The sequence below is a fragment of the Orussus abietinus genome, unplaced genomic scaffold (genome assembly GCF_000612105.2).
Source record: "Orussus abietinus isolate OABI.00-Male unplaced genomic scaffold, Oabi_2.0 scaffold83, whole genome shotgun sequence".
Classification (NCBI taxonomy): domain Eukaryota; kingdom Metazoa; phylum Arthropoda; class Insecta; order Hymenoptera; family Orussidae; genus Orussus; species Orussus abietinus.
This window is the reverse complement of record NW_019394253.1, coordinates 221,898-240,402: the sequence shown is the minus strand read 5'-3', so window position 1 is coordinate 240,402 and position 18,505 is coordinate 221,898. Positions and strand designations below refer to the sequence as shown.

Sequence of the window (18,505 nt, the reverse complement as noted above, 5' to 3'; positions counted from 1 at the left end):
TCGAATGTCTTTTTATGCTTTTTGGGGGAGGAAAATACAGACAAGTGGAAGGATAATGTGTGAAAAGAAACTGTGAAGGATGTCTGGAAAGTCAAGGAGGTTAACCGATGTCGACTCTGCGAAACAATTTCCAGAAGATGTTAAAATTGTCCCGTGGAATGAATGGTCGGATTCAGAGCTCAACGTGGAGAAGTGGGATAGCCCTAAAAGTAATATTTATTTTTCTTTCCTATCGATTAATGTGACTTGGTAATAAGAAATGTTTTTTATAGGTCCCGATGATGGGTTCTTTTGGGATACAGAAACAGTGATGATGCCTCCATCTCTAAGTGTTCATAAATGGATAAGAGCTCGCGAGTTGGCAAACTTATCGGTGAGTGAAAATGTGACGGAGAGAATTGTAACCTTAAAAAGTTAAACCGAGGAGGTTCGGTTGAATTTTGTTTAATAATTCCTGGGATTTCTCTTGGGATTTTTAGGCGCCTCCAACTGTATTTGTGCCTGGAGGTGAACAGTTTGATTTTTCAAGAAACAATGGCCACATTCTTCACAGCGAGGTAACTCTTAATATTCTGTATCGTCTCGATGGAATTACTCCGATGGGATTTATCATTTTTCCTGCAGTTTAAAATATCCATCGGTGTTATTCCTTTTAACCTGAATGTCTATATTGAAGTCCATAGCTTAAATGAGGATTTATTTCCCTCCGTTACAAATTAACAGTTCGCACGGTGGTTCATATCGTCAGTGGTCGATCTTCAATATTGTGGTCGAAGTGGATTGGAAGTTGCTAGCGAAGGTAATTTCCTTTGGAATAATGCGAACCAACCCTGGCAAGGTTGGTTTAATGTGTACTCTTTAAACAAGGCTGGAAAAGGCGCAGCTCATCGACCTTCCTTCAATACACATGGTAAGAAAGCGTAGATAATTTTTATTCAAGAATTTCTTTATTTATTTAAACGTTTAATTAGGGAAGTACATAGTGCGTCTTTTCTTTATGGGATGCTGGCGTCGTTTTCTGGTCGACGACAGAATACCAGTAGACGAGGAAGGGAAACCTCTTCTTCCTTGCACCGCAAACAATTTTGAGCTGTGGCCGATGTTGCTTGCGAAGGCACTTTTAAAAATTGCTTCGCTCTCTTGGACACCAATAAGGGAAATTACTGACTTCAGTGTAATCACCTGCTTGACTGGTAAGTAACTAATTTATTAAATAAATCCAATTCAATGGTAATCATCGCTGCTTTAAATATTATCTGTACAAGAAAGTTAAGAGGTTATGTGTTACCTGAGATATACTTAATTCATTCTAGGATGGTTGTGCTTGTCGTTGGATGTAACTCATTTGTCGACTCGGTCCAAGTGGGACTTTCTGAGGAAATATGCTGATCGCTTTGAATGGTCATCGCAGACAATGGACTTCGATGGCAGATTTTTGAATTCTGACGGAGAGAGTCGAAGGAAACAGATTAAAGAATCGCATGAGCCATCGACAGTTCTTTTCATCGTAGTCAGTGAGATGACAAATCTTTCTTCGGGGAATGTTCCAAGCACAGCTCCATGTTCTGGATATCTGATCTACGTAGAGTTGCTGCGGGATGTTCCCCTCGACCCAGGGGAAGTAAGTTATCGAAGAAAAAGTGATGCAGTGGAGGGATAAAAGATTGTGTAAATGCTCAGGTGAAAGCCCCGCTGGCAAAATGGAAGAACTATCGCTGGCTGGATTGGGCGATAGACCGAAATCTGATAAACCCTGTGGACTACTTTGTGCCGATCCGTTACCTGAAAATGGTTAGTCCTCTAGGATCGCAGAAGGAAAGTGTCAAAAGTGGAATTTTGGAGACCCCACACGAGGAAGAACATCAAAAGCATCATAAGACATCCAAACCAGAGACGGTGAAGAGTAAAAAAGGAAGTCTGCTGAAATCAATCGAGTCCACAAAAGAAGAAGTCAACGTCTCTCTCGATACAGGCTTCTGGGGAGACTTTAATAAAATGAGTGCCTACGTAAAAGCAGTCCAGCTGTTTTACAAACCGTGGCACTTCGCATACTCTTCTAAAATTTCTGACACTTTTGATTCGCAAGGTGAGAGTAAAGCTAAATCTACAACTGGAAAGGACTCGAAGAAGAAGGATGCGAAGGCAAGCACTCCGGAACATTTGTTTAGAGATCGCTACAGATGCTCATCGAAGTTGCGGAAGAGCAAAAATGAACCTTTGTACTTGTTGGTGGATTCTGTGCAGTTAAAGTTCTTTCTCGTTGAGTTCTCAACGTCTAAAGTGCGGAAGTGTGAAGATTCTGACTCCGTCTTGCTGGAGACCTCAGAATCTTCAAGTTACGCAGTGATCGAAGCACACAATTTCTGTTCGAGACCAGTGGGGGATGAACCGGTGGCAGAATTAAAAACCAAGGGAACCAAATCAATTGTCTTTGAGCTTGAACCTGGGCGACATTTATTCTCCATATTTGTGCACTCCGAAACAGCTTTCTTCATGAAGATCCTCTCCGATACAGTGTTCTACATTGGAAATCGTCAAACAATGTATGAGATTATGTCAATGGAATCTTGTCTCGTAGATGATTACGTTAAAAGGGTAAGCGATGGACTGAACGATGCTTTACAAGCATTCGGCACTCCAGATTACCGTACAAAATTAAAGAGATATTATCAGAGTTACATCCCAGCCGATAAAGAGTCATCGAATCGTTTGAATAGACGAAGGCCCAGCAAGAAAAGAAAAACTCGAAAGATCCACAGCCTCTTTTCCGAAGGATTATCCTGGGCTGTGACGTCTTCCTTCCCTGAGATTTCTGGAGATATCCTTCGGGCACTGAGGATTTTCTTCATTAATCCTGACATTGGAATAAATGATCATCGCTCCAGTACTTCGCTAGATAACATTAATTACTCGTATTATGAACTAAGAAGCAGAAGACTGGGTCGGTCCAGATCCGAAGAAATGACAGGCGAGGACTACGAACCTATCGACTACGATCGAGCAGCACTTCTGATTCAATCCTTCTTTCGAAGAGTACTGATCAAACGATACATGCAACAACACGATCCCAATCACCCAAAGCATCGTAGCATCCTGGAGCAACTGTTTAAATTGGCCGAACTGTTTAATTACAACAAAAGGGAGTCCATAGCCAACGTATTGTTTCGCAACTTGATGAAAAGGGATCCCTCGTTGTGTGGTTTTTATCCCTGTGCTAAAGAGTTTCAACATGTTCTTCAAGTTCAAAAGTGTAGTGGTATTTTGAACAACGTTTCACCAGGTCGGTGGATTCCCATAGTCCGACTATCGATAAATGTTCCGGCTAACACAACCACACAAATGTTCGCAGACTTGTTCATCTCATTACCAAGATATACTATCAGGGTTTTTAATAATGACACTGCTCGTGAGATTTTTCGCATCGCTAATGATGTTGCTCCGACGAATTTTCGACATTCTAGGTTAGGGTACACTGTATTTTGTTATGGCTGGAGCGAAGCCAACAGATACAAAGAACTGAACTGGGAACTTAACCTAGTAAGCGTGAAAGGAGATGTCATGTTTTACCAATTGGAAAATATGGAAAAGATTTCTCCACTCTCCAATATTTCTCGCCTGGTTTGCAAAGAGTTTTTCAACAATTATATACCAAACATTTGGAAGCTGATCGGGAGATGGAGTCTTGAAGTTACGTCGACTACTATTGCTTCGTTCAGATTTAGAGTGTCTTTTGATCGAGTGAAAATTAAATTAAAAATTCTTAAAGATGATAAGGTCTTGAAGGAACTGGTCGGAGGGCATACAATCATTTTGCCACTTGTTCGGTTAGTGAAAAATGAAGATCAGTCCGTTGCTGATGCGAGGAAAGAGTGGAAGGGCAAGAATCAAGATAACGATGAAGCTTACGAGAGGAGTGAAAAGGAAACGAAGGATTATTATCTCGAGGCTTATGTTTTGGATGACTCTTGGCCACTTTTGGAGTCCGATTGGGTTGTAGTCGATGCAGCGAAGAAAAGAGGTCCCAACGCTGGCATTAAAATGAGTAAACCTTCTTCGATGAGTTTGAGTAGACCGTTAACTGCGGAACTGGCCAAATCGAAACATGGTACGAAAAAGTCATTGGATATCAATTACTTAATGGAATCTCCATATTGGGTACTCCAGGTGATCAGCGATGCTGGAAGTGACATCGGGGTAATGTTTCTCTTTAATTCAATGAAGTATATTTGAATAATTTCTTTATAAATGACGGAGTAAAAAAAATGTAGGTAGTACAAGATACAAGACGAGAGGAAGAAATAGCTGAGATGAAATCGGTTTGGGTGGCCGATAAGCCTGATCGTCTGCAACAAGGTTGTCGGTTGAGGGAAGAATTTTTAAATAAAAATCGAATTGTATTGGAGCCATCGGAGGTAGTGTCGAAGAAAAAAATATCGACAATCGTCAGCCAACATAAAGACGTCAACAGCAGCAATACTGCGAGGCTTTTATCACAACTGTCCGATGATAACCAGCGAACTTTAGTGCCTCCAGAAAACATGAAGAATCTACTTCCAAAATTAGACTTGACTATCTACATGGTAAAGGAAGACGAAGAGGAGGATCGCTGGTATAAAACGGAATACGACGAAGAAATGCTTCGGAGCCATCGAGCTGTCAACATGTTCGACTTTGAACAATATTATTTAGGATTTCTAGAGGAATCTAATGACATTTTGAATAGTCAGAGACAGAAATACTCTCGTCTTCTGAATAATTACAGTGAATCAGTGTCTCGTAGGAAGTCGTTATTAAATACAGCTTATGAAACGAGGACAGTGTTCATCGACAGTGCGGAGCCTTTTCCAAGTGAAGTTGAAGATAAACAGAAGAGAAAGAAGAAAAAGTGATGAAAAGTAGAAATAAACACAGGAATTTATGAATATTAAACTTTGTTAAACAGTGACAAGGAAGTTATTTTACGAGTCCTATTTAAATTTCCCGCTTTTCATCGTGATATATTAACTACGTCTTCATCGCACTAAATCCGGGATTTATCGAGGGCAGATCCTTTAAATCGCATTAATAAATATAGATTCGACCCTGGCGCTTCGATCGACACTTAAACTCGGATTTACTGGGTCCAGATTTGCTAATCCCGGATTTAAGAGCACGATGTACAAACACGTGAGCCGCCAACGGCAACTGGTAGATGGCACCGCCATCGCGAGCGCGCGAGCCCCTACCAGAAATTCGTTGCGCCGCCCTTGGGGGCAAAAAACGGTGAAAGCTAACGTACGAAACCAGAGGGCAGAAAAAGGATCGGATTTCCACGTGCGCTCTAGAATTGGTCACAAAGTCTTCTTCTTGAATTTCAACCGTTTTTCAAACACTTTCCGACGTAGTCGTCTTTTCATTCCAGGTAAGTACTGTAATATCACACGGGGTAACGCAGTTTGCCCCGTCCTAAACGCATCGCACTCGTCGCGCGCTACGCCCCTGGTGGTCGATGGCAGGACTTCGTCCCGGGCCCGCCACAAAACTCCACCTGGGGGCGCCATCTTGGATCTTCTTAACTCCGCGGTCGTCGCGGAACGGGAAGCCGTAGTGTAGCGCCATTTTGTAAAGTCGGAGTTCCGAGGATGTGTTGGACTCGATTTCGGGAGCGAATCGACCGGCTATAGTGCGCGTTCAGTTCCAGCGAGTGCAGCATAATTCGAAGATCTTTTCAGCATGACGCAGTTCCTGCCGCCGAATTTGTTGGCCCTGTTTGCTCCCCGCGACCCTATTCCGTACTTGCCCCCGGCGAGTAAACTCCCTCACGAGAAGAAGAATGGGGGCTACGTCGGCGTCGGGGCTTTCCTCAAATATTTCGAGGCAAGTAGAGACGAGCCCTTGGGAATTTTTCTCATCCAATTATATGTATTAAATTTGAAGTTAATTTTTGCCCATTCTCTGCCGATACGTTTTGCACTCATTAATTCGTTTCATTTTAGGTACAAACGGTTTGGGCTCTTCGTTAATGCATCCTGTTCTGATGCTACTGCCGATATGTCCCCGAGAGAAATATATAAATATATGTGTAAACAATGCAGATGCGTGCGGCGTCACGGGTATAAATATGTTTAGCGGGGAGAGTAGATACTCTTTTCTGTCGATACGTTTTGTACTCGTTCTTTTATTTCATTTTGGTTATAAATGGTTTGGGGTCTTCGTCGATGCATCTTGTTACGATATATAACTGCGAATATGTTTCCGAGGGAAATATATAAAGATATGTATGTAAACGATGCATGGATGTATGCGGCGCCACTTCTCCATATGTTTTTAGAGGGAACGGTCAATACCGAATCGATGAACATGTGGATCATTTTTTGTAGTATATTGGTTTTCTTACAATGTGTTTACAGAGGAAATTAATATCAAATATCAAAGTTATATATGTCATTAGTACATATCAAAGTGGTACGAACATCGGAGAGCATCACCTTTTTATGCATAATTACCAAATAATTTCTGCTCCCAGGACCCCAAGGATACACCTCCTCCTGTCCGAGTGGAAACTCGTGAGGAGCGTCTGGAGCGTCGCAGAAGAGAGCGTGCCGAGCAAGTTGCATATAAACTTGAACAGGAAATTGCAGTATGGGATCCTGCTGGGATTCCCAATGTGACGGCGGATCCATTTAAAACGCTGTTTGTAGCTCGCATTGTAAGTTGAATGTCACATTTTCATAAATTCAACATTTTACCTGCTATGTCGGGTACTAACTTCGTCTCATTTGTTTCGTTACAGAACTACGATACATCAGAGTCGAAGCTTAGAAGGGAGTTTGAGGTGTATGGTCCTGTAAAAAAGGTAAATAATATTTGCATTTGTTTAATATTCGTCCCAAATAATGCTTTGACTATTTCAATTGAGCGAAACCATTCGGGTGAATAAACTCACGTGAGATGACAATCCGAGAAGTGAGTACTCTCGCCAAAGTTACGGAATCTACCCTCAGAGTACCAGCCAATTATGCGTACACGTTCACCGACGATTCAACTTACTTCGAGCGGTGTATACGATTTGTTAATCTCGCTCTAAATAAATCCGGTGGAACATTTACGTCTTTAACCCATGATTAATTTAGACGTTAACTTTACTTAATCTCGCTCTAAATAAATAAGGTGAAACATTTACGTTTTTAACCCATGATTAATTTAGACGTTAACTTGACTTAATCCTGTCTTTAACCCATGATTAATTTAGACGTTAACTTTACTTTACTTAATCCCGCTCTAAATAAATTCGGTGTAACATTTACGTCTTTAACCCAGGATTAATTTAGAAGTCAACTTTACGTAATCCCGCTCTAAATAAATACGGTGGAACATTTACGTCTTTAACCCACAATTAATTTAGACGTCAGCTTTACCCTACGGTTAGGTAATCGACTGTTTAACCTACCGTTAGGAAATCGACGGTTTAACCTACTAGGTAATCGATGATTCAACCTCGGTAGATGGAAACGCGGACAAGGGATGTTACTACCCACTATAACCACGGCTAATCGATGTTATCCCTTATTTCCAGATCGTAGTTATCCACAATACGATCAACGGCAAGCCGAGGGGTTACGCGTTCATCGAGTACGAGCACGAGAGGGACATGCACTGTAAGTAAAACGAAGGGCAGCCTCCCGTTTCCTCTTGAAGTGGCCCAGAGACCTCGTGGCCCCCCGAGACCTGGTCTCGTCTTAGCGTCACTTAGATGTCTATCTAGATGTGTGGGGCTCTAGTCAAAAGCCTTTTAGTTGGTGTGTCGAGCACCAATTCGGTCCTGGGTGGGTCCCCGGCATGCAACCGTCCGGGGATCCGCCGATCTCTCATTGTCTGGTAAAGCGAAAGGGAGAGATAGAGAGAAAGGGAGAGAAAGAAAAAGAAAAAGAAAAAAAAAAAACCACACAACCAACCCAAAGCGAAATATTGGCTGTCTTGATTAATGCAGTTTTTATCTTGTTCTTGGTACAGCGCGGTGGCCGTTGGCGGCAACTAGTGCCGTTCACTATTCCATGCAAAATCCCTGAACCTGCCTGATATGATAGGTTTGTATGTGTGGTAAGATCCAACATACAACGAAGTTTGTTAGAGTCTACTATCGAGACCCTATTTGCCATACCGCGGGTTTCTGTTTCTTTCCTTAAGGAGGGAGTCGGAGGTGGCGCCCTCTGGTTCGCGGGATTCTTCGCCGCGGATTACACGCGGTTACTACTTTAGCGCCGCGCTAAGGTCTTCGCCGATTTATCTGGGGCTTATGATCGGGCGTTCTGCTACTTTATGCGATCGGATATGAGCGGGGAGATGTTTCACGCCATTCTATAAAATGAGACACGGCTCACTAGCGCCGTGGAACTGCTTTCAAAGGGGCGAAATGTTCTCCGTCGATAAAGAAATACCCGTATGCAGATTTCAAGTACAGCGCATGATCGGTGGAATTGAGTTATCCCCTTTTTGTTTTTAGCATCAGGGTCAACGTAGGTTAGGAAAGAAGGCCACGAATACTGATTTAAGTTGTTATGCGTGGATGATTGGGATTACGACGCGGCACCCACGTATACCCTGTTTTACCGATCGTGAAGACTTCGCCCCTGTGAAAGTAGTTCCTATTTTGACAGAGTGTAAAGGGGGTAGAGGGCGCCAGGGGGCCACGCCTCCCTTTCAAACTATGGCGGGAAACGTCTCCTCGCTCATCTCTGCTACGATGGAATCGATCGGTGGGGAAGCTCGGAGGAAAGGTTCAGGGAAGAAAGTCAGATCTCCCTTGCGTTCTCACTCGGTTAATAGAGAATCATCAACGTTTCATTGGCTTTCTTCTGTTTTTTTTTTTTTTTTTTTTTCCCTTTTGGGACGTCCTTAAGGGGGAATGGTACTACTACGCTAATTTCGAATTCACCGCGCTGCCATCTAACGGCGAACGGTAGTACTACTTGTCACCAGGGTTGAACTAATTAAAATCGTCGATTTGAATTAACGGATTTTTATATATAAAAATAACGGCCATCTGACGGCGAATAGTGGCAATACTTGTGACCAGGGTTGAGATTAATTACTTTAATTGATTTTTATTTATAAAAATAACGGCCATCTGACGGCGAATAGTGGCAATACTTGTGGCCAGGGTTGAGATGATTTACTTTAATGGATTTTTATTTATAAAAATAACGGCCATCTGACGGCAGACAGAGGCAATATTGTGACCAGGGTTGAGATGATTTAATTCAATTGATTAAAATCGTCGATTTAAGATGATATGAAAGACGCTGAGATATTTAATCGACGTCGATAAATTAAAATTCATCCATGCACTTTTTGGTGGCAACGTCATTTTGAATACTCGTTTCGGGACCTACTTTAGCGCCTCCATGTTCCCAGTGGCAAGATTCGGAACTAATCGGCACGTCCGATTCGGGTAATACTTTCATATCGCCTTAATTGCGCGAAAAAAGTGTGATTAGAGGTAAAATAGATGGCAAACAAGGGGAAAAAAGGAAAACGAAGATAAAGATTCGAGCACATCAGCCCTGGGGTTACCGTTGTGACCAAGAGTATGCTTAGGAAAAGATAAAGAGAAGGTAAAGGGAGAAAGAGATTTTCGAGGGTAAGGAAATGATTAACGTTAAGGGTAATGGAAACGAAAATGATACGGTAATACTGCGCACGGTCGGATTGTAAGTAACGAGTGAAATATGGCGCACCAGGTAAACGCAATAGTGAGGTTATGCGGAGACCGAACACGCGCATGCGCGCGAAGAGAGACGTGGGCATCTTTCCAATATCTCTAACCTCCCGTATCTCGCTTACGGGTTCATTTAACGAATTAAGGTGATATGAAAGGGTCATTCTGTGTTTATGAAACGTGAAGACGTTCATGAAACTTTTTCCCAAACTGGGTACACCGAATCATTTAAATACTTCAGCAAGTGATTATCGAGGCCCTGTGGAAGAACGGGGTGCTCCTGAAATTACAGTTTTCCCAAAGAAAACAAAAAAATGTATTGGTTCTAGTCTGGGGTAAATAAACAATTTTTTTTTTTCTTCTTTTTATTGTAAATGAAACTTCACGAGCACCGCGTTCTTCCTTAGGGTTTTCGTAATCACGTGCTGAAGTTTAAAATGATTTGGTGCATCCAGTTTGGAGAAAAGTGATATATCTTTGCGTTTCATAGATATAGAGTGACCATTTCGTGTCACCTTAAGACGTATCTCCTAAGATTTGTGTTAAACTGTCCGTACGTAACGTAAGTAGCCGCGGTAGGTATCTTTTGTATCTGTTAATACTTTTTTTTATTCTCTCTCGAGATTAAGACCGCCTAGACCTAAGGTGACGCGGCGCCTGGACATTTGAGAGGCGACGCCATTGGCGGGCGCTGATTGGTCGACGCGGCCATTGGCGCCGCCGGGTGGACCGCCTCCTCTCGAAACCTGACAAAGAATCTCGTTACGAGTTCTGGGGGGTCCTGGGCCAATGGTTTTGACCAGGAAGTAGTATAAGGAGGCATAACCACAAAAAGTGGAACCACCCCAGAATCGGCACCTACAGCGTTTATTACGTATTTTTGACGAGAGCGCTCACTTCTCGCACTTTCATCTCACGTGGGTCTATTCCCCGAATTACGTATTCGCTGGATGAAAGAACGAGATCATTAGCACTTCCGGTCTAGTAATATTTCCAAATAAAGGGCGTTTATTACGTATTTTTGACGAGAGCGCTCACTTCTCGCACTTTCATCTCACGTGGGTTTATTCCCTGAATTACGTATTCGCTGGATGAAAGAACGAGATCATTAGCACTTCCGGTCTAGTAATATTGCAAAGTAAAGGACGTTTATAGGGTATTTTTCAAGAGAGAGCTCACTTCTCGCACTTTCATCTCACGTGGGTTTATTCACCGAACTACGTATTTGCTGTATGAAAGAACGAGATTACTAGCATTTCCGATCTAGTGGTATTGCCAGATAAAGGGCGTTTATTACGTTTTTTAGACGAGAGCGCTCACTTCTCGCACTTTCATCTCACGTGGGTCTATTCCCCGAATTTCGTATTCGCTGGATGAAAGAACGAGATCATTAGCACTTTCGGTCTAGTAATATTTCCAAATAAAGAGCGCTCACTTCTCGCACTTTCATCTCACGTGGGTATATTCGCCAAATTACGTATTCGCTACATGATGACCGGGTTGAAGATAACTGAAATGGGAGGCAAGTAAGTAAGTGCAAGGGGAATAAGTAAGTAAAGGTCCTACGTATGTCGGCGATCAGCTTCGTCAAATGTCCAGGTGCGTCACTGTCATCGACGTAGATGACAGATAGTTAACGCTGTCACATGCCAGGTTAACGTGCCGATATGCCTAGCGAAAGTTAAGAAATATCCTAAGTACGCTGGCTCTAAGAAAGTGTACTCTTCGGCACCCCTTAACGACAACCGTTAAGGTTGTTTGAGATATCTTGGTTAGGCCTCTGATAACCCAATATATATATATCGCTCATCATTCGACACGAGTTTCTTGGTCCTATGTACTTGGCGCGAAACTCTACCACTTTTAATTCTTACAAGGGTAGATACCCATGATGATCCTCCGTTAAGTCGATACGAGTTTCTTGTTGAAATGAACTTGGCGCGAAACTCTACCAATTTTAATTCTTACTAGGGTAGATACCTATGATGATTCTTCCTTAGTCTCAGGCTTTCTTGGATCTTCCATATACATATCGCTCATCATTCGATACGAGTTTCTTGTTGAAATGAACTTGGCGCGAAACTCTACCAATTTTAATTCTTACTAGGGTAGATACCTATGATGATTCTTCCTTAATCTCAGGCTTTCTTGGATCTTCCAAATACATATCGCTCATCATTCGATACGAGTTTCTTGTTGAAATGAACTTGGCGCGAAACTCTACCAATTTTAATTCTTACTAGGGTAGATACCTATGATGATCCTCCCTTAGTCTCAGGCTTTCTTGGATCTTCCATATACATATCGCTCATCATTCGTGAAAATTGCCATTCTAACGTTTTCGAGGACCTGGGAGGTTCTGGGGGGCTCTGAATTTTTCTAGCTGCCAAGGTCACTCCCAGCGGTCCCAAAAAATTCTCATCATAAGTACTCCCCTCTGTTTACTTGTACAAATTAATGCAACCCATTCCGAGGAATCTAAGCCATGGAAAAAAATTCTTGAAGATTGCCATTCTAACGTTTTCGAGGACCTGGGAGGTTCTGGGGGGCTCTGAATTTTTCTAGCTGCCAAGGTCACTCCCAGCGGTCCCAAAAAATTCTCATCATAAGTACTCCCCTCTGTTTACTTGTACAAATTAATGCAACCCATTCCGAGGAATCTAAGCCATGGAAAAAAATTCTTGAAGATTGCCATTCTAACGTTTTCGAGGACCTGGGAGGTTCTGGGGGGCTCTGAATTTTTCTAGCTGCCAAGGTCACTCCCAGCGGTCCCAAAAAATTCTCATCATAAGTACTCCCCTCTGTTTACTTGTACAAATTAATGCAACCCATTCCGAGGAATCTAAGCCATGGAAAAAAATTCTTGAAGATTGCCATTCTAACGTTTTCGAGGACCTGGGAGGTTCTGGGGGGCTCTGAATTTTTCTAGCTGCCAAGGTCACTCCCAGCGGTCCCAAAAAATTCTCATCATAAGTACTCCCCTCTGTTTACTTGTACAAATTAATGCAACCCATTCCGAGGAATCTAAGCCATGGAAAAAAATTCGTGAAAATTGCCATTCTAACGTTTTCGAGGACCTGGGAGGTTCTGGGGGGCTCTGAATTTTTCTAGCTGCCAAGGTCACTCCCAGCGGTCCCAAAAAATTCTCATCATAAGTACTCCCCTCTGTTTACTTGTACAAATTAATGCAACCCATTCCGAGGAATCTAAGCCATGGAAAAAAATTCTTGAAGATTGCCATTCTAACGTTTTCGAGGACCTGGGAGGTTCTGGGGGGCTCTGAATTTTTCTAGCTGTCTAGGCCAACCACTGCGACGTATAGTCGCTTCGCGATTAAATCACTGACATTACTTTTAGGACAAACCCTGTATGTCATCTAATATACATGGCTTTCTCCGCGTATATTACAACGTATAATACGTTCCTAGTTTTCTACGAGTGGGCGAAGTATATTACGCCCTTCTATTTCTAAATATAAAATGAGAGGTCCAATTGAAAGATCGATATTAAACAGGGATAAGTCGAAAGGATTTTCAACACGAGCGGGAAGTTATTCCTCCAACGTTTTTACGCGTTTACACGGGCGCCAAAAGACGTTTGTAAACCTAGCGGATACGCATATCGTGCATCTGCGTCATCCGCCATATTGAAAAGTTAAAATTCTAAGGGATATTCCAACCCAAGCGGCAAATCAATTAACTGTTCCGTGAAAATGACGACGCGTTTACATGTGTGCTGTGAAAGACGTTAATCAACCTAGCGGATGCCGTGTATCGCACGTCTACGGCGTTCGCCATATTGGAAACGTGTAATATACTGGTTTTCCAGGATTTCCTGTGGCAAACCACGCGGTTTACGTAATATACGCGATAACTCTCGAAAAACCCAAAGTTACCCAGCCCTGTGTGCCATAACCTAAGCCATACCTATCCCAGAGAGTCCCTGAGTCGCATAATTCCGAAGTCTCCATAGAAGCCCAGAAGGATACGGACGCTTGATGCTCGATAGTACGTTAGCCAACCGATGGCGGCGCTGCGATCACCTCTCTATATCTCCCACACACGTTTATATGCGTCTCTCTACCTCCCTTTAGTGATATGCCGTTGGCTAACACGCGTTATCTCACTTTAACCACTTTAGTCGGCCATTTTTATGCCGCCAAGCGGTAGGATAAGGTCTGGGCTTCTGTGGGACTTCCCAGTTATTTGCCCCGAATGCACAATTAGCACCGATTACCTTGCTACACGTCGTCTCTCTACCGTAGGTAGGTGTGTCCGCAGGCGTCCATGTCGTAATCCAAAGCTTGGTAATTTTAGCTGCGTATAAGCATGCGGATGGTAAGAAAATAGATGGTCGCAGAGTGTTGGTTGATGTGGAGCGGGCCAGGACGGTCAAGGGATGGCTGCCCAGAAGACTAGGAGGCGGTCTCGGTGGTACCCGCCGAGGAGGACCCGACGTTAACATTAAACACTCGGGTAGGGAGGACAACGAGAGGGAAAGGGAACGCTACCGGTTGGAGCGGGAGAGAGAAGCCTGCGGACGTGGATCCGACAGAGAAAGGTACGTATCCCGAAGCATCTTCGATGCTTCTACGAGGGGTATCTCAAAAGTTCCACTATTTTTTTTTTTTTTCTTTCGGTTTTTTTCTTTTCTCTTTGACGGCGTTCACCACCAAAGTCGGGACGATGACTTCCACCGGTAGGTGGCATTAGCATCGCATTCGGTGGGAGGTAACCAAAACGTACTTCCTCGCTCGGATGAGGGAGACGCGACGCATAATGGGCTGTGTGTAGCAACGGGCGAAAAATGTGTGGGTATTTTCCACGTATAGGACTCACACAACGGCTAGGCGCCGAAACGTGTGTGTGACACCCGGGGCACGCACACGCCAGGTGGACGCTCCGCCTAGAGTCGGCAACGGTTGCTAAGGGATGCCCAGATCCTTTATTACTTACTTTCCTTGCGATTACTTTTGGGACACCCCCCTCGTATCATTCATTAAGGCGAAGTGATACACGTCGGGGAACTTGGTCGACGTCGGTATCGAAGATTTTTCTAAATACCTACGTTGCCGACGTTCATTCCATATCGACTGTTGGGTCTAATTATACCGGACCAAATGGCATGCTCCATCTATCGTTTCTCTGCAATAATTATAAAGAAATCTAAGTAAAAGTCCAGATATCCCCTCGATTTATCGTTTCCGAGGCTCTGGTCGACCGCAGAGGGACCTCTGTGACGTTTAGCTGGAACTAAACTTCGGTTCCAAAGACACGTGGTAGCCACGAGACAAGCCAAAGTATTTTCCATAGTTTCCCACCTGACTCTATAATATTCCATTTCTACGGTATTCTAAATTGTTCGAGCTAGGTCCCGAAACTCTTCATTTTCGATTCTAACCCCCCCCCCCAAGAAGCATAAAACATCGGAAACGTGGACGGACCACGGCATGTTGGTTCTAGTCCATGATGAGTAAATACATTTTTCCATTTTAGGGATCGAGATCGGATCGACCGGGACCGGAGGAGGTCGCGCGATCGAAAGCGTAGATCCCGGAGCAGGTCACGTGACCGGAAGCGCAGGCGCAGTCGCGAGCGCATGCCCGACCCCGAGATCGAGGAGATCCAGCGGGAGGAGAGGCCGCGCGAGCGCAGGGACCGGGACAGGGACCGCGACAGAGAGCGCAAGCGCAGACGGTCGCGCAGCAACGACAGAGAGAGAGACCGGGATCGCAAGCGCGACAAGCGCGACCGCGACCGCGACCGCAGGGATCGCAAGGACCGCGGCGACCGCCAGGAAGAGGACACCAAGGAGATTCGCATCAAGGAGGAGCCGCTTGATGGTAGCTCCCGCTTTCTTGAACTCTCTTTTTTACACGGTGAAACCTTCGTGAGACCCTTCGGAAGGGTAGTGTAGGATTTGTACCCACTAAAACCCCATGACGGTGCTTTTGCCCGGGGGGAAGCCCCGGGAATGCCTATGCTTGCAACCGGTCCTCTCCTTGGCAACTGCTATCATCATCAGCTCGTCCTAACGTTATGGGCGCCATCGGACTGCTGGATTTCTTTTTGGAACCCTATATTAACCCTTTCCCTACGACGGGTGACTATACTCACCGGCCACGAAACGCCACCTACACTAGAGTGACTATACTGACCGACCACGAAACGCCACTTATACCAGGTGTATAAGCGTAAATCCGCTGTTCTTTTTCTTTTTTCCTAGAAAGCGAAAAGATAATTTATTCAAAGTACTGGCCCTCGCCATTTGTCCCATCTCTCGGCCTTTTCCAAGGAATTCAGAAGTCTCCACAGAAGCCCAGAAGGATACGGACGTTCGATGCTCGATAGTACGTTAGCCAACGGGTGGCGGCGCTGTAATCATCTCTCCATCTCTCTTAATCTTATGGCGATATACAGCGAATTTCATTCTTTATTTATCTTACACCCAATACTCGCTCTTCTATATGTGTCTCTCTTCTTCCCGTATGTGAGATATCGTTGGCTAACATATGCGATCTCTCTTTTACCCCCACTTCTAGTTTGTTAGTTCCAACTTTTACCGCATCAAGCGCTAACATAGGATCTGGGCTTCTAGAGAACTCCTGAATTTTTTGGCCTTTACCAAGGAATTCAGAAGTCTCCACAGAAGCCCAGAAGGATACGGACGTTCGATGCTCGATAGTACGTTAGCCAACGGGTGGCGGCGCTGTAATCATCTCTCCATCTCTCTTAGTCATTTGAATCCCACGCGCCGCTTTCGCGCCCCTCAGATTTCATATCGAAAAAACGCGGTCAACTTTCCAAGCGCATCTCTTAGACGAATTTTTCGACGCAGAATAAAAGGAGAGCTGTTGCGCTGTTCTCTTTAAAAACCTCTGGTAGTCAAGCGGTTAAAGTCGACCGATTTGGGGGAGGTTTAAATTCCCCCTAACGCGGGAAAATTCAAATAAATCCGAAGTAAGTGCTCTGTAATCGATTTTAACCGTGGATTGTCGATCTTTCAGATTACCCGGATTACAGCAACACGTTTACGACGTCGACTTCGTATTTCACTCAAGTCAAGTACGAAGACGAGAACGAGGTCGAGGAGAAATACAGAATTCCGGAAGGACGTCCGGAACAGCCGCCGTACAGCAATTACGACTCTGTCCAGGACTACTGATCGTTTAGTTCAGATCCCGACCTCGAGAGGGCTCTGCGTGGCGCGATCACGGAACAGTTCTATCTCCTGATGTTAATAGATGGTTAAACGAGATTCTCGCCGCGACGCAGACTATGAGTTACGATCTTTATTGGCAAACTGTAGATAATAAGGGAAGGCGCTAGCTTTGCACCATCTACGATAGAGGGGGTCGAGAGATACTGGGAATAGGCGAAAGTGTGAAAGTGTGAAAATGTGAAAATCTGAAAATACACGGCGGAGGCGCTTAAGAAAGGCATTCTCCTTATCCGACGATTACTGGTAGCGGCTACTCGGACGGAAATTTACAGTATGTTACTTCCGTCGCTGGCAAACTATGATTACAGTCGTATATCTCAGATTTGTACATAAGTTCACCTTATTTCAATTGACTGCTGTATGTATATGTTTATACTTACGGGAATAAAAACTGAGTATACATACTGTACTACTCGAGGGTGCCGATCGTGGGTGGTTGTTTACTTTCTTCCATCGTTTCTATTCCCGGTTGGCAATAAAGTTACGCCGATCGAAATGTGAGAGCTATATCGTCGAATTATATTGAGTATTGTACTAAATGGCATATTCCACCTGTTTTCGTACAATAATTATAAAGAAATCTAAGTAAAACACTAGAAATCCCCTAGATTCGTAGTTTTCGAGGCCCTGACTGCAGAGGGACCCCCTGCGCCATCTGTGATTTCCAGGTCAACTAAATTTTCACTCGTGACCTCGTATTCCCATTGTTTTAGCATGTACTGTAATTAGAAGTTCTACGATATAATTTTCTTATCATGTCATGTAAGCATGAATTATTTAACAGTTTTCAATGTTTAATAATGTAATATAACCTCGGAATAACAAAAACTAACCTGTACATCCTAGTAAATTCTCTTTCATCTAACGATAATGGGTCCGAGGCATCACGTAATTCCCTTCTTCTTCTAATAAGGTTATTACGTCCCCGAATGCGATTGTTGGCTAAAATCAAAACACCCAGGAGGTTTTCCATTTTGAATTTCGGTGTCACAATCCGTGGAAGATGGCGCTCATGGCGCTTATTTTCCTATCATTTCTTGTATGCTTCACCATTTCGCTTAAAAATTTGTGTCGAGCTAGTTCACATGAATGGTCTCGCATTTTCATCGCCAAAAACGTTCCGTGATACCGTGAGCTTCTCATTTTTCACATTTTCGCTCAATTCGCTTTACGTAATAGACCCCCAGAGGATGGATATGAATGGTCTCGCATTTTCACCACCAAAAACGTTCCGTGATACCGTGAGCTCTTCATTTTTCACATTTTCGCTCAATTTGCTTTACATGATAGACCCCCTGGTTTTATTTAATACTAAACTGACTAGGTGAAAACGCTTCTCGAACTAGGATTTATCCAATCCGGTGTTTAATAAATCCCGAAAGTAGAGACTTCGGTGTTTTCGTTAAAACCGAAGTAAACTGTGTTTACACAGCATTTAACACCAGTAGTGACATCGCCTGTATTTATAAAACCAGCGGTAAAGTCGCAAGTGTAAACGCCCTTAGTGAAGTAGGGGATTAAGCGCAGTTTTAATTGGTTGTTCATTTTCAGCGCGTTGACGCGACGCGATCTTCGCGCCACTGAACG

The 18,505-nt window shown here is 43.8% G+C and overlaps 3 protein-coding genes across 3 annotated transcripts; all 3 read left to right on the top strand.

Moving 5' to 3' along the window:
- Positions 1-20: 20 nt before the first annotated feature.
- Positions 21-1,679, top strand: LOC105703469 (androglobin). The gene is made up of 5 exons (XM_023434016.1): positions 21-373; positions 480-557; positions 724-910; positions 972-1,193; positions 1,314-1,679. Exons 1-5 carry the CDS (start codon positions 260-262, stop codon positions 1,658-1,660), a joined length of 948 nt encoding a protein of 315 aa, XP_023289784.1. The 5' UTR covers positions 21-259; the 3' UTR covers positions 1,661-1,679.
- Positions 1,680-1,698: 19 nt separating this feature from the next.
- Positions 1,699-4,906, top strand: LOC105703489. The gene is made up of 2 exons (XM_012431909.2): positions 1,699-4,194; positions 4,269-4,906. Exons 1-2 carry the CDS (start codon positions 1,789-1,791, stop codon positions 4,887-4,889), a joined length of 3,027 nt encoding a protein of 1,008 aa, XP_012287332.1. The 5' UTR covers positions 1,699-1,788; the 3' UTR covers positions 4,890-4,906.
- A 669-nt stretch (positions 4,907-5,575) lies between these two features.
- Positions 5,576-17,327, top strand: LOC105703498 (U1 small nuclear ribonucleoprotein 70 kDa). The gene is given in 9 exon segments (XM_023433983.1): positions 5,576-5,856; positions 6,506-6,688; positions 6,773-6,835; positions 7,556-7,637; positions 7,993-8,037; positions 8,040-8,066; positions 14,014-14,257; positions 15,193-15,539; positions 16,704-17,327. Coding segments are annotated over 9 exon segments (1,293 nt in total). The 5' UTR covers positions 5,576-5,712; the 3' UTR covers positions 16,862-17,327.
- Positions 17,328-18,505: the final 1,178 nt, after the last annotated feature.